Consider the following 15,958-nt stretch of genomic DNA (forward strand, 5'->3'; position numbering starts at 1 on the left):
ACGGAACCTTGAAACCGGCCTCTAATAGAAACCAGAGTGCGGTAGACTAGCAGTCACCCGTCCACTTGTAGTCTAGATGTGAAAACAAAACAGATTGGAGCTAGAGTGCCCAAATCTGAAAACAAAGCGACACCTGTTGGCCCCAAAGCTTGGCGCCCCTTGCGGTATTTCTTTATTCAATTTCAAAAGTATGAAAGGCTGAGTACAACAAAATCAGCCAAGAGATTACACCTGTATGTCCAATCTGACAGCCCACAATACCTCTTAGCACAGAGGATTCACGCACACAGATCTGTGTCTCAAAACAACACACTGTGCCTCCCTCTGATCAGCCAAGACCACTAAGCAAGGCAGCCATGAGCATACATCTGGCATATCTCAAGCACATGATTCAACATCTCAGCTCATACATACATGTACTGTTCAACCTCTGTCTCCACCCTTTTCAATCTGCCATACCCCTCCTCTCACAAGGGGCCAGATAGCTCAAATCTGCAACAGACATAAAGCAATAGAGAGAGAGATAGATGAACAAATGTGGAGCTTACCAAAATCAGCTCGTGGATCTACACCGGAGGAAGTAACAGTACCAATCTGTACTTGCAGGCACTTGTTTCAACAACCCTGCTTCACACGTGTGAGTGTACTTGTCTGTACCCTCCTCCCTGTATCCACCTCAGTGCTGTACCTGTCTGTACAGTCCTGAAAAACAGCACTGTACCAGTCTGTACTTGATTGTACCTGTCCGTACAGGACTGTACGGGCTGTACCTGCAGTAACCAGAAGTAACCCGCCTGCTGTCTGGATGCTGGACACCTACGCCGCCTGAAACAGATGATGCCCAACAGACTGTACTTGCTGTTGTACAGCAGACACCACCTGTACCTGACTGTACGGAACTGCAGACGACTGATCTGTCCATACAGTTCTGCCCGTACTGCCTTCAACCTATTGACTCCACTAGCAAGCGCCGCCAGAGCCTGTACCCAACAGTACCGCAGTCGCCTGACTGTACGGCCTGCAGCTATGTGGTCTATACAGCCGGTATGCAGTACAGCTTGCACTCTTCACAGCAAAAGCAGTCGATTAGTTCCCCTTTCTCTTCCACGCTTGAGCATACACGCCTGTCTCCCAAAAGCAAGAGAGAGAGAGAAGAGAGAGGCATGCACTCCAAAAGTGGAGTTGCCCCCTCTCCATAATAATCCTAGGGCCCCAACTTTAAAAGTTATTAAAGTTCCCTAGGGGCCACTAAGGCCTAGGGGCAACTTTCAATAAAACATTAAAATTCTAATGTTCTAGTTCCCCCCTTCACACCTAGGGATGTCCACACATCATTACCTCTGTCCGGGCACCCCCCATGTGAATCATTCAATATTTTGACTCAGCAACCACCATGCCCACACTTGTGCTGTTCCATTTTCACAGGGCCATGACACTCGCCACAATGGTTATCGGTCTGCTCTGCCTTCAAGGCGTCACGATCCAAGTCGGGCTCCTGCTCAGAAGACTTTGCTTGTGACAACTTCCCTTTGCCCTTGTTGCGGCCTTTCGATCGCTGGCCAGCCAAGGCCTCATAACCTCTACCTTGTGGAGGGTTCATAAACTGCTCTACCTGGTCCAAAACCATAGGCACAACCTCCTCCTATGTGATGGTGTTGATGTGTGAAAACAACTTTTTGTCTAGACCTAAAAAGAGAATTTTCTCGACATTTATTGGTTTTATTTAGTATTTTTGTGTCTTTTTTGTTGGCCAAAAGCCTTTAGGCTAGCCGACCAGAAGTCCCCCACAGTATATATAGCTTTGCCTCATCATTCACCACTGAGTACCACATCATTGCACATATCCGGTACCATCTGCTGCTTCTGCCGAGCACACCACATTGCTTCATCATCATCGCCTGACAGGACAGCACCTCAGCGTTTTATCATCTGACCACATCTCTCAGCACTTCATCAGCGTTTTACCACAGTTTATGGGACAGCAGCTCTCTCTGCTACAGTAGAGCATATCAGCGTTTTACCACAGCTCATGGGACAGCAGCCCTCTCTGCTACATAGAGCACTTCAGCGTTTTTCCTCAGCTCTCACCATCGGGATAGCAGCCCACTCTCTGCGACATCACACCATCGGGACAGCAGCCCACTCTCTACTTATGTTCACCATTGACACCCTTCAGGTATGCCCTCTAAAAAACTCTGTGGCATCACCCCAGTGTCCAAAACATGCTGAAAACCCCTGCGGAGGCCTGGCCCCAAAAGGTCCCAATAGCGCATAAAAAAGGCAAGCGTCAATCCATCCTTCCCAGGGCAACTATGATGCGGGAGGGCCCTCAAAGCCTCACCAAGCTCATCCTCTGAAAGGGGCTCACCCAAAGCTGTGCGCATACGATCTGTGACCCTCCTCTGCACATGGGCCCACACAGTCTGTCTGCAAGCATCACGTGCCTCCGTGGCTGGCTCCGCTGAAAGCAAGTCTCTGTAGAATCACCAGAGCTTGCACCACTCGGGACGGCAACCCTCTCTGCTCCTCACCACCCCTCAAGTACGCAACACCCTTGTCACCAGAGCTTGCAGGTACGCAGCACCCTTGTCACCAGAGCTTGCACCCTTCAGGTCTTGCAGCACCCTTGTCATCAGAGCTTGCACCACTACACCACTCAGGACAGCAACCCTCTCTACTCTTCATCTACCACCTCAGGTACCACAACACCCTTGTCACCAGAGCCTCCTCCACCTCATCTTCTGCTGCCACTACCACCTCGAAGTGCCTCTGCATCCACCGACGCGAGCCTTCGACACCAACCACTTCTCGGAGTGCTTTGCCTCACATCGACGCAAGCCTTCGTCACCGACCGTGCTTCAACTCCAACATCATCTCTGCACTGGTCTTTCTTCTCAATCACCTCACATCAGAGGGCTCTTGTTATAGACTCACTCACCCATTTCATGTTGTGTTGCTTTGCTCTGATCTCTCATATATGTGGTTCTTTCGTCCTTTTGCCCTCACATGGTATCAGAGCTATCGTGAGCAAAGGGATTGAAGACCTCGAAAGCACACATGGATCATCTACCCGCACTCCCAGAGGACCAATTCTTCTCACCAAAAGTTGCTTCTCCAAACTCTGATATGGACCACACAAGGAATAGGACTTCTTACTCAGTGGAGAGTCCTGTTCAAGATCTTACTTTGGGAGACCATCAACCCATCTACATCACCTCATCTTCACCACCTTTGCCATCACGATCGCCCTCTCTGACTTTATCAAATTTTGGACCCTCGCGTCCATCATCTTCTCTCATGGTTCCCTTTTTGGCCTGAGAGGGGGTGTGTGAAAACAACTTTTTGTCCAGCCCTAAAAAGGGAATTTTCTAGACATTTATTGGTTTTATTTAGTATTTTTGTGTCTTTTCTACTAGCCGATCAGTAGTCCCCCACACTATATATAGCTTTGCCTCATCATTCACCATTGAGCACCACATCATTGCACATATCCGGCCGGTACCATCTGCTGCTTCTCCGGGCCCTACACCACATTGCGTCATCATCGCCTGACAGGACAGCACCTCAGCGTTTTATCTCGCCACATCTCGGGACAGCAGCTCGCTCTCTGCTTCAGGCCACACCGTGGGACGGCAGCCCTCTCTGCTACATTTAGTACATCAGCATATCATCAGCACATCATCAGCATTTTACATCAGCACTTTATCAGTATTTACATCAGCATTTTACCACAGCTTATGGGACAGCATCCCTCCTCAACTCTCACCATCAGGACAGCAGCCCACTCTCTGCTTATCTTCACCATCGACACCCTCAAGTACGCAGCACCTTTGTCACCAGAGCTTGCACCACTCAGGACGGCAACCCTCTCTGCTCCTCACCACCCCTCAGGTAAGCAGCACCCTTGTCACTGAGTCTGCACCCTTCAGGTCTTGCAGCACCCTTGTCATCAGAGCTTGCACCATTACACCACTCGAGACGGCAGCCCTCTCTGCTCTTCATCTACCACCTCAGGTACCGCAGCGCAGCACCCTCGTCACCAAAGCCTCCATCACCTCATCTTCCGCTACCACTACCACCTCGGAATGCCTCGGCATCCACCGACGTGAGCCTTCGACACTGACCACTTCTCGGAGTGCTTTGCCTCACATCAACGCGAGCCTTCATCACCAACCGTGCTTCAGCTCCAACATCATGTCGCTGCTTCTGCACTGGTCTTTCTTCTCACCGTCACCTCACATGAGAGGGCTCTTGTACATATGTTCACTCACCATTATATATAGACTCACTCACCTATTTCATGTTGTGTTGTTTTGCTCTGATCTCTCTTACATCTGGTACTTTTGCCCTCACAGCTCAGCCTCCCACTGGTGATCAAAGAGGAATAGAAAGCTGAATACTGAGAGGTTACATGAGACAGCAAAGTGATGGCCATATCGTCTGAAGATATCTCCTTCCCAACCTGAAGAACCTCCTACTGAAGAGCCTGGAGTTTGTTGATGTGTTCCCACATCGTCGAAGACTTTGCAGGATTCATCACTCGCATTTGCACTTCCAAGGAAATCCACTTCATGGGTGATACCCTGTTATACAGAGAAGCTACCAAATCCCTCAAGCCAACATCATGTGTTTGATATGATTAATCACCTGGGGTGTGCAATTAAGGAAGATGAAAGAACGCACACGGGCATTGACACGATCCCATACCTGTGCCTGAGCCTCCCATAATCCATTCTTTCCTAGTAGAAGGTAAAAGCTTCCCGTCCTCCAACTCTAGTCGTGAAACACCAACCACAATGAAATTAACCAAGTCATAAGACTTCAAGACAGACTCCATCATTACTTTCCAGATGCCATAGTTGGTCTTGTCCAACTATCGATCCACCGGGATGTGGGAAGAGTGGGGATCTTCATATGCTTCTCAGCCATCTCAAGCAAATATGCCATCTTAAGAGTTCACAAGGTCTTGTGAAGGGAGGGTCCGTGGGAAAAAAATGAAGAAGAGGCTGCAAACACTATGCAAGGTGGTTGTCCAATAGTGATGACCGCCTTCTACCCGTTCTCCAAGTCCCGAATAGCCCAAAAATTCTCCACTCAGCACCAAAAAACAGTAAACCCTCAAGCTCTCACTGTCTCCAAGCTTCAAGCCACCTAGGGCTTTGATACCATGTCCGAATGCCGACGGAGAATGGGACAACTGCTGTGAGAGATGACTGCTAATAGAAGCTGGCCCATGGCTATCCTTATAGCATGGGACATGAAGATTCAAAACTTGGTCTCTGTATGAAACCATCTGTGTGTATCTTAGGAAGTGATCTATGTAGGCAATGGGCCTACCGGTGTGATCCATGTGGTACGTGTGTATAGCCCGAGTAAATTGTATTGGATCACCCACTTCCCGTTAGTCTAAAGTATGGGGGACAGGTCCATCTGTAGTCCATGTGTTTGAAACTGAGTGAGTATTGAGCCATACCATGATTAATGCTCTCCTCCTGTGATAATGACTCTAGTGCAAGTCGGGGGAGTTGAAGTGGATCCATTTCCCTCACCCTCTGTATATAAAAGATTGTGTTGCAAGAGGGTATGCAGTCCCAGAAACCCTAAGAGGGTATCCGCTCAGCTCAGCTAGTCTCTTTCCTCAGTCTATGGGATGATACCCTAACCTGGCCAATGGCTATCCTCATAGCATGGGACATGAAGACATCGAGATAACTTGGTCTTTGTATGAAACCATCTGCTGTGAATCCAGGAAATGATCTATGTAGGACTACATCTTGGTAGGCAATGGACCTGCTGGTGTGATCCATGGGTTACGTGTGTATACCCCCAGTAAATTGTATCGGGTCACCCAGTTCCTGTCCTCGTGTGTAAGCCTATGGGGAATCTGGATAATATTGGAATGGAGGGATCAAGTCCATCTGTAGTCCATGTGCTTGAAACTAAGAGAGTACTACGCCATACCAAGATGAATGCTCTCCTCTGGCTGCTATCTGCTGTGATGACTCTAGTGCAAGTCGGGGGAGTCAAAGTAGATCTATCTCCCTCACCGTCTGTATATAAAAGATAGCATTGCATTGATGTGCAACTACAAGAGGGTATGTTGTCCCAGAAACCCTCTATGTATACATCATTTTGGTATAATCGATCTTTTGAAGGTGTTAATATAACTTTCTTTCTTTCTCTCAGCTTAACATCGCCAGTTTTTTCCGACCTCGAGTGGTGGATAGAGAGGCACTAGAGCCCACCACAGTGGATACGGAAGCCTGTACCATAGTGCCCCCTCACAGCAAGCCCATGGGAGTCGCATCAAATTGGGCAGAGAGCTACACACCGACATCCCTAGCCTTCTTGTATCACCCATGATGGACATCCTAGATGGGCCCTTGCCCAACATACAGGGTTGATTGACGGTTTTTATTCAGCTCTCCCATATCCCACCACTTATTGTACCCTATACCTAGCATAGTAGGATCAAGATTTTGCATCCTGTATAATTTCAGAGTCTGAAATCTTAGCTTTCATGACGAGATTTCATGGACACTATATATACATCATTTTGGTCTCATAGACTCTTTGGATCTTTTGAAGACATTAATATATGGAACCGGCCTTTAGTAGAAACCAAGTGCGGTAGACTAGCAGTCACCCAAACATAGCTGTAAATCAGCAAATAAGACAGACAAAGGGGAGCTAGTGTGCTCCTACACAAAAACAACGACACCTATTGGCTCCAAAGCTTGGCGCCCCTTTCGGTATTTCTTTATTCACATTCATGGAAGAGTTCAACTGAATACATCATGGCCATACATGGCTTATACATATGCATGTCCAAACTGCCAGTCCTCTTGTCCTCTTAGCATAGAGGTTTCACACAGCCCTGTGCCCAAAACATCACACTGTTATTCACCTCTAATCAGCCAAGATAGTACATCCACGATGCCTTGAATACGCATCCAACTGGCCCATGCACGTAGCCAAAAACACAGCCATACATCAGCCCGTAAACTCTTCCAAAAACATGCTAAGTTTGCTCCTGTTTCTGCCCTCTTAGGCTGCAAATCCCTCCTCTCACAAGGGACCAAGAGAAACACTCCCGAACAACCCACGAGCCGGAAGGAAGAGGAGCTTTAACCTGTGTGCGTCTGACACCGCCCACAAGCCTCTCAAAAGAGAGAGAGAGAGAGAGAGAGAGAGAGTGAACAGTAGTCGGCTGCCCCTGTTCAGCGGTATGCCTCTAAGTCTCCTGCAGTATCCTCTCCGCCCTTCACAAAAGAGAGAGAGAGTCCTGCCTGACTGTTTGCAAGGGGGAGAGAGAGAGTTCTGCCCGACTGCACCTCCTGCCTGCAGTTCCGTGCTGCTTTCCACGAAAGAGGAAGATGCGTGCTGCAGCCCTGCTTTTCAGTCCAGCCACGTGCAGTCCAGCCCTCCATTTGCGAGAGAGAGAGAGAGAGAGAGAGAGAGAGAGAGAGAGAGTAGGCAGTTCAGCCTGCCGGCCTGATGCAGAGGGAGCCCACATGTGTGCTGCTGCCCGACTCCTAGCCTGTTCAGCACGCTTGTTCTGTCAGCCAGAAAACGTGCCTGTGCTGCAGCCCGACCAGCCTTCTCACACAAAAACATTCCCACGTGCAGCTGCAGCCAACCCCCCTCCCAAAAAGAAGGTCCCTCCAATAATAGTGTGGAGCCTCCCAAAAGGGCCACCACTCTCAAAAAGGAGTATTCTTTTATTTTAAAAGGTTTTTAACCCTTTGTCCCCTCCAAACCATTGTCCTCCCCCCCGTGAGGATATAAAAAGAGGAAAATTAATTGTTCCTAGGGTCATCTTTTTACCCCAAGTGTGCACGTTTAATAAATGTTCTACACACTAGTGTCCTGCACACTAACCACCATGCTCACACATACGCTGCACAAATTCACAGGGTCGTGACAATATAACTCTCTCTCTCTCTCTCTCTCTCTCTCTCTCTCTCTCTCTCACACACACACACACACAAAACACACAATCCACATTGTGAATGATAAACCATGTTATTATCACCTCTGAAAAAGAATAATAATAAGCCATATCTTGATAAGCACACTTAGACCAAACAAGTAAATCCAGTCTTCTAGTATCCTTTACAAAAAAACCAATTCACATTCAGAACTGTCCATGCACAGGAACACTAACCTGCATGTAGTGAGCCAACACCAAGAACTCTGCCCCAGCAACCAGACTCAATATTTCCTCTTCTTGCCTATTCTCCTTATTTGCGGGAATGTAGTGATACGGTATGTTGTGCCAAGCTAGAAAGTGAATGACATGTGCGTTGTCTTCTCGCATATGGTTACTGCAAATGCAAACATAACCTTGTCACGCACTGAGATTTCTGTCCAAGTGGTACAAACCCATTTGAAAATGAAACTCACCTCATAGTGCACATAATCTGTACAGGGATCTTCCCCTCTTGCCATAGATGCAATAAGTCAACTAAGCAATGGTCCTAAATAGGAAACCAGCAGAGGTAATAAAAGTTAGAACTGAAGTCCTGTGTCTAGCTTTTGTGAAAACTGTCACCAAAAGCAACCCAATCACCTTCCAAGAGACAAGCGTGACAACTGATTGTTTAGCCTTGAAAGCGTCCTTCAATCTCAAAAAATCTTCATCCATGACATCCCAAGGCCTCTGTAAAGGATCCAAGAGAAACTCACTGGCATACATGTCAGAAGGCCTCCAATAGCAAGTTTCATTATTAAGCACATTTCAGTTTTTGACTAGGAAAAACTCTTCCCTGAACTCCATTGCCCAAAAAAGGCGACATAATTAAACCTATATCAATAATATGACCTCTTTTTCTTTACTCCAATCCCCCAAAAGCTATCGTTCCTTACTGGCAAAAAAGGAGCAGAAGATTCGAAAGATTGAAACGCCTCTAAGACAGTATCCTTCTACATCGGTTACAAGGGAGGGGCAAAGTTGATGGCTCACTCGGCGAGGATATCTTTCATCCAGACCCAAATCAGTATCAGAATTAAAATTGGCAAGGAAGTATGCCCTTGTTGGTCCTACAAGGTAGAACTAGGTGACGCCACAAGACATTACAAGATTCATCTCGTCTCATCTCTCCTCCATCTTTCTCTCTCTCAAGCCTTCTGCGTAGAGTTCGGCCTTCATAGTTTGCTTGTAAGTTTATTCAGCCAGCAAGTTAGTTTGCCTACAATGAAGTTCAATATATGCGTGTCATAAAATGAGATGGAACTAGGTTGAGGAATCAAATGTATTTGTCATGGAATGGAATACGTTAACGATTTTCATTACAACCTATTCAAATCCATAAATGTCTGACCGAAAGACCAAGCAACTACACTGCACTGCCCTTCAAACAAGGATCTCCCAATAAGGAGCCTGAGGCATAAACTGTTACAACAGGACTCCCTCACACAGACACACACACAAAGAGAAGCTTGTGTACATTGAAACTAATATGCCCTTCTAAACTATATAAACGAGCGAGTCTCCATACGTGGACACATGTTGAATCTATAGAATTCCTCTATACTATATAAATCTTGATATTCGAAAAGGTGCAAAACCCTTCTGATCCCACACCCCGGAGTCGCGATGCCGTTGGGAGTCCCACTGGTGCCTCTTTGACATCGCGTCTGGGCGAGAAAGCCACATGGACTTCGGCCTGGTGTACTGCAGGTGCCACTTCTGGCTCTGCAGCGCCAGAAATTGTAGTGAAGGCCACGGCAAAGAGAAGCACAGGAGCTCCGGCGACAAGCGACGATGGTGAAGGTAAGTCTTCTAGACATAAGCATAAACATCACAAGGATAAACACCGCAAAAAGCGTCAGAAAGACCATACAGAGGCCAGCGCTGAAGAAATCGGCAACGACAGGGGTGATTTTGGCCCCCGAGGTCGTGCTGATGGGGACAGCCGCACGGGTGATGCCCTCACAGAAGATGCTGAACTGTATGATCTGCGGATTGAGCATTCTGTCGAAGATTTTAACAGGAAAACCAGATTTACGGTTCGTGAGGGGGATGGAGTGATGGTTGAGAACACTTAAGCTTTACAAGATAGAGAGAAGAAGAAGAAGAATGCAAGGGTCTTATACACTTGCACCTCTAGCCATTCTTAATAGAGCAAACCTTTCTTATGAAGAGCTATGGTCCTCAACCTTTCCTCCCTTGTTGTCACTACAAGAGAGCTAAGCAAATGGGTAGGGAGAAAAGAGAGAGAGAGAGAGAGAAAGCTATGGAAAGCTTAACCTCTACTTCGATGCCATAGTGAGTGAGAACATAGGAGAGAAAGAGAGAGTCGGCAATCACAGTCTTAATCCAATCGATGATGAGAAGAGAGAGAGAGAGATTTTACCCGTCAGAGACGGACTAATCCACTAGTACTCAATAATGAACATAACGTTAGCTTAAACCAGAAGGGAATATATATCGGAACAGTAATCGCTCTAAGGGTGTTTAAGATTGACAGACCAAAAATCAAAGTGAAAACTCCAATGCACAAATGGCCAGTTCTGCCCTGTTGTGATAGAAACTTGCGGATGTGAGCTTCAGGCAACTTGGCCTAGGTTTTTTTTTTAATACTGCGAGGGGACAGTACTGAAATTACATGCCATCACGTTCCACTATGGAGATTCAAGCGCTGTACCTCTCTTTCAGGAGGCAAGTGCTAGCAACCTCTCTTTCAGGAGGCAGCTTCGTGATAGATGTTGTACAAGCTAGCCTACAAGCAAAGGCAAAGGGCCGAGTAAGAAATTACGTTCTTGCGAAGGAGGCCGGCTGTTTCACGACGTCGAAATTGACATACACATCGAAATCGAGAATGCTGGCTCCGCGGCTGGCGATATTTCGCTGTGATTTTCTCTGATCCTGCAAAAGAACCCCGCGCTTCTACAAAACCCTATTCATGCTACCCGGATTCGAGGGATTCTAGGAAAGCCACTAAAAAGGCAGTGCAACGCGCGCGCGCGCACAACAAACACACACACACACACACACACACACACACACAGGGTGTCTAGCATACCGGGCACTCCCAAGGCATGGACACCATGGACGAGGGTCTCGCGAGGCTGCTTGCAAGGCCGAGAGATGGCCGCAGCAGGTCGGAGGCCCCCCTAATGCAAAACGCGGCAGCCCTCCTCCCTCCCCCCTGGCCCTGTGCATTACTTCACCTCCTAGGCTCCGTGATCAACAAATTGAATTGCTATTTGCCTCGATTTTCTTCCCTTCATCTTCCCTAAGAAAACACAAGGCACCAAAACCTTTTTTTGGGATTCATTAATTAACTCATGTTATGAAAATAATATTAACTTTGTGCTTTTACTTCTTATTTTCTCTCTAAAATCTACTTAAAATAAAAAACCTTTATTTTCTCATTTTTAGTCCATGTGTCTCTTTGCATGGAATTTTCGCTCTTTCATTATAGTGGTCTCCGTGCAAGGATTCTCTCTCTCTCTCTCTCTCTCTCTCTCTCTCTCTCTCTCTCTCTCTCCCCCCTTAGTCCCTTGTTCTCACCTCTGTTGGCAATCCTTGCCTGTGCATCAAGGCATAAACTTGTAGTAGCCCTCCCTCCTTGCTTAGGCTAGGCTTTGGCTATTACTTTGGGTACAAATGGATGCAAGCCTCAAATGAACCTGTGTGTTACTCTTCTATGATGAGTCAAGTCTCTTTCTCTTTACAAGTCTTTTGCTCTCTATGTCTCAAGACCTCTCCCTCTCAAGTATCTTTACAGGGTCTATCTCTTCACATCCTTTTGAGGTTATCAATGTAGTGCACGGCAAGGCCAACCTGGCGGGAGGAAGCTAAGAAGGTGAAGGGGGAAGGATCAAAGACTCGAGAGGAGGAGGAGAGCAAGGGCATATGGTAATAAGGTTGTATTATGGCATTTAATTAATACACCCACGAACTTGTAGCTTATGTAATAAAACCCTCCAAAAAATTGATTTTGTTATTTCCACTCATTACTTGATGGTACCATTGTTATTATTAGTGTAGAGTATAGGAAACTGAAGATTCTTGATTTATCAACAAATAAAGGATGTCACAACAAGAGCTCAAAGCCTTGCATTTTTATTTTAAAGTTGTGCATTTAATACAGTATATCATAACAAGAGCTCTTAGCTTTGTATTCTGAATTTTAAAGTTGTGTTGAATAGTTTAGAGTGGTATGGGGAAGTTTCATATGGACTTAATGTTGTAACATACTACTATGGTTGTAACATACTACTATATATAAATATATGGTTGAAGAGGTGGCGCACTTCCTCTCACATAAATTTCAAGACCAAAGAATGTCCCCTTATTTGGGAGTGCACACTTCATTAATAATATGTGTTCAAGATATTGAAATATGTATTGTGTAAGTTCTTTTCCTGTGTATGTATGCGTATTTGAATATATAAAGAAGTGTCTTTGATATTTTAGCTCTTCGATGTATTTTGTTTGTGTATAAGTATATGCATTAGCAGCACAACCAACAAAAGAGGTAAAAAAAGCGACCGCGTTGTGATGCTCCAAACGGACAAAGTGTGACGCTTATTAGCAACGAAGGTAACCAAAAAACTAGGAAAAACACGAGAGAGAGAGAGAGAGAGAGAGAGAGAGAGAGAGAGAGAGAGAGAGAGAGAGAGAGAGAGAGAGAAGAAGAAGAAGAAGAAGAAGATGAAGAAGAAGAAATTAAATAGAAAGTATGAAGCAGAGAGGTAGGCGAAGAGGTAGAAGCAAGAAGGAAAAGAAAAAGAGATCGAAAAGAGAGTACGAAGAAGCATATAGTAAGACAAAGAGGTAGAAGGAAAGAAGAAGAGAAGCTATGGGTAGAAGGAAAGAAGGAAAGAAGCATGAGGAAGAAGAAAAATGAGGAGGATAAGAGAGAGAGAGAGTGAGGGGGGGGGAGAGGGAGGGAGGGAGGGAGGGAGGAGCAAAAAGAATGAAAAAGAAAACAAAGGCTCTAATTTTTTCCCCCTAAGAGAGGAAGCCTTCATTTGTAACACTGAGACCTAAGACAACATGTCCTAGTTTTTTCACCAAGATCTCAAGAGGCTTCTGATTTTACCAAGAGAGATAGAGATCACTACTTTTTTTAATCTCATAGGAGAGAGATGGTGTTGCTCAAATTTTTTTTATTGAGAGAGAGAGAGAGAGAGAGAGAGAGCTTCTTTTAAAACTCCAACTCTAAAAAATAATAAAAAATTAATGCAAAACAGAGAGTTAGCCCTTTTCTCAACCAAACACTCCATGCAAATCATACATGCACTCCCTTTAAACTAAGAATATAACCCTTGTTCGCTAACAAGGAATGCAAGTACACAACATAGAAGCTTCTTGGCTAAACATACTTCAAAGAGGAAGCCCATGGTTTTACTTGCTCAATGTACTGAAATTGTGAGACCAACCAAAGAACACATGTGCTTGACCTTAAACTACTACAAAGTGTGCATACACCATACCCTCACCATCGATTTACGTCCAAATTATTTTTAGATGGGAGGACCATGGTGGATGAAAGTCTAGTCCATGGTATGACCCAAATCGTATGGATTCCATGGTATGGCTCAGGGGATTGACCATGGTATGCATGTAACAAGAACAATGCATGACTTATTACAAGAGGCTATAAGAACCATGCTTTTATGTGTATTGGCTCAAGTAAGAAGGGAAGAGAAAAGGTCTTCTACAAGCTAAGAGACATTAAAACCATTATCAATTGTACTCGGGGTAGAGAGATAATACTGATGCAAGCCAATAGAGGGAAGGAACTTGAAGCAAATCTAAATAAGCTATATCTAAGGCATAGTGGAAGGTTTGAAGGCAAATTAGCCTCCGAGGCAAGTATATACGATAGTCTATGCCCTTGTAGGCATACTAGACTTAAGAGTCATTACACCATTGACTAAGAACCAAATCTTTGCATTTTGGTGAATCATCGACCACCACAATTAAGAAGTTCCACAGAGATGGGAACTACAACATGATCAAATGCAATACAGAGGCAACATGATAGAGGAAAACATCATCCTAGTGAAGATGTTGTCATGAACATCATACAATGGTCCACTCTATGACAGTAGATAACCTCTCAAGTCATTGTAAATGGAGTGCCCATATCCAAGTAAGTGCTATATTGCTTGCAACCAATTGAGAGACATAGAAAGAGAAGTTTTGCAAGCGTGATGAATGTCATCATTTCTTGAGAGAGAAAAGTAGAGTTGTACTGCTTGTAATCGATCTTGAGACATAAAAGGAGAAGTTTTGTGAGCTCTATATGGAGTTGAGAGATAAACACTTGTGTGCCAGACTCACAAACAACTTCCCCACATAAATCTATAGTTAAGCAATCAATATCCAAGCTCAGATATATACAACAAATTGGAAAAGTAACACAAATAGCTGGATTTCACAAGCAAGGGACTAGAGGGACTATGTGTTTAGAGAAATAAAATAATAGAAGCTTGAGATAATCGTAGATCAACAACACCTCTTTGAAGCTCAATGAGAGAGAATATAATCTCAACAGATGGGAGTGAAAGCGGTAAGATACTTAGTGCTATAAAGCATATGGTAGGGTTTTTAACCCTTTTGGTCCTTTATACCTACTTACCCCTTCACACCTTGGCCATACCCTTTAGCTTGGCCTTAAACTATGCCATCTATCCATTCCACACTCCCCATCCTTTTCATTCGAGTGGACGTTTTGATGATTGTTTGGGCTTGTTCCATGTGGTGTGAGATCTTGGTACAGTCACATGTTTCGAAGCATTGTGGTGGTGTTTAGACACTTGGGGTGCTTTGTGAGCTATATTCACATACCTTGTGCTTTGTGGGGACATCGTTCATGTGTTTGCATTAATATCGAGCTTTTTTGTGGATTTGTTTACACCCTACTTTGATGGACACTTGTCGCACACATATGATGTTATAATAACAACAAGGGTATCGATTTTTGTCATTAAGGATTTTTTATGTGTGATGGAAGATTTGAGCTGAGACCAAGGATTTTTATGCATTGAGGGGGTGCCTCAAGATGTGGGCAACATTGCCACATGTATTCATCCATGGGCATAACTTATCTCATGACTTTTAGGATGGCTGGATGATGTATGGTCATGATCTTGGTGTTGTTGATGTGCATGGCTACACAACAGGGCATACGCTGCGTAGAAATGCGTGTTGCCTGTGGAGCACCCCGGGGGTTTATATAGCTGTGGGGTACGGGTACGGGCGCTGCGCAAAGAAAGGACGAAAGGACAGTGTACCAGCAAAGGTTATGGATCAGTGGCCTGCATGGGTCTAGGGGAAAGGTACGGTGTCGGTTATCAAGGAAAGGAGTGGTACGCATGTACCTTATCTGGTCTGGGGTAGCATGGGTGTCCACGTAGGGGTACGTGTGGACCACACAGTGGGTGGCCGTCCTTTGGTTCTTGTGCGACCATCGTACGGGCACCCTGGTAAGTGTGTACAGTCCAAATTTTTGGGACGAGGTTCCCAAATTTGGGGCGCCTCCTTGATTTGCCTGCCGGACCGCCTCGGGGGGCGAATTTTTTTTAAAATCTGGGAGGTTCTCCTGGTCGTTGGGGTTCAGACCGTTCGTCAATCGAACGCCCGGTCGTGCATTTATTAAGGTTTAAAGGTCGTCGCTTTTTAACTAAAATGACTAAAATTTACGTATAAGCTTGATCCGGTGTTCATTTTGGATGTTGTAAAATCCTATATTAGGGTAAAATCGCACGCAAATTCTAAATTTGGGCTTAGAATTTGAAGATTCTAAGTAGAAATGACTCAAATAATAAAATCATTGATTTTTATACCATAAAAACTCATAAATTTATCTATTAGATGGACATTTCTTTATTAGTGGAGATGGGTATGTTACATCCTTCCCCCCTTAAAGAAATCGTCATGAATTGGGGATAATCCTTTAAGAGTGTAGCTTCATCTTCCCAAGTTGCATCCTCTTCA

General features: G+C 45.2%; 1 protein-coding gene across 4 annotated transcripts in view; it reads right to left on the reverse strand.

Annotated features, from left to right (window-relative positions):
- Positions 1-11,221, reverse strand: part of LOC147626207 (pentatricopeptide repeat-containing protein At3g16610-like) — a 47,150-nt gene extending 35,929 nt beyond the window's left edge. The window contains exons 1-4 of one of the 4 annotated variants that reach the window (XM_086816351.1): positions 10,761-11,221; positions 8,573-8,662; positions 8,407-8,480; positions 8,168-8,327 (exon numbers count right to left, since the gene is read on the reverse strand). In XM_086816351.1, the coding sequence (XP_086672477.1) occupies positions 8,168-8,327; positions 8,407-8,480; positions 8,573-8,647 (309 nt within the window). In that variant the 5' untranslated portion in view covers positions 8,648-8,662; positions 10,761-11,221. Of the gene's footprint in view, positions 1-8,167; positions 8,328-8,406; positions 8,481-8,572; positions 8,688-10,358; positions 10,397-10,760 lie in introns of those variants that run through there. The other 3 variants (XM_086816352.1, XM_086816350.1, XM_086816353.1) reach the window with 3 other exon arrangements.
- Between the last annotated feature and the right edge of the window lie 4,737 nt (positions 11,222-15,958).

The sequence above is a fragment of the Cibotium barometz genome, chromosome 22 (genome assembly GCF_041138505.1).
Source record: "Cibotium barometz isolate CiBa-2024 chromosome 22, ASM4113850v1, whole genome shotgun sequence".
Classification (NCBI taxonomy): Eukaryota; Viridiplantae; Streptophyta; class Polypodiopsida; order Cyatheales; family Cibotiaceae; genus Cibotium; species Cibotium barometz.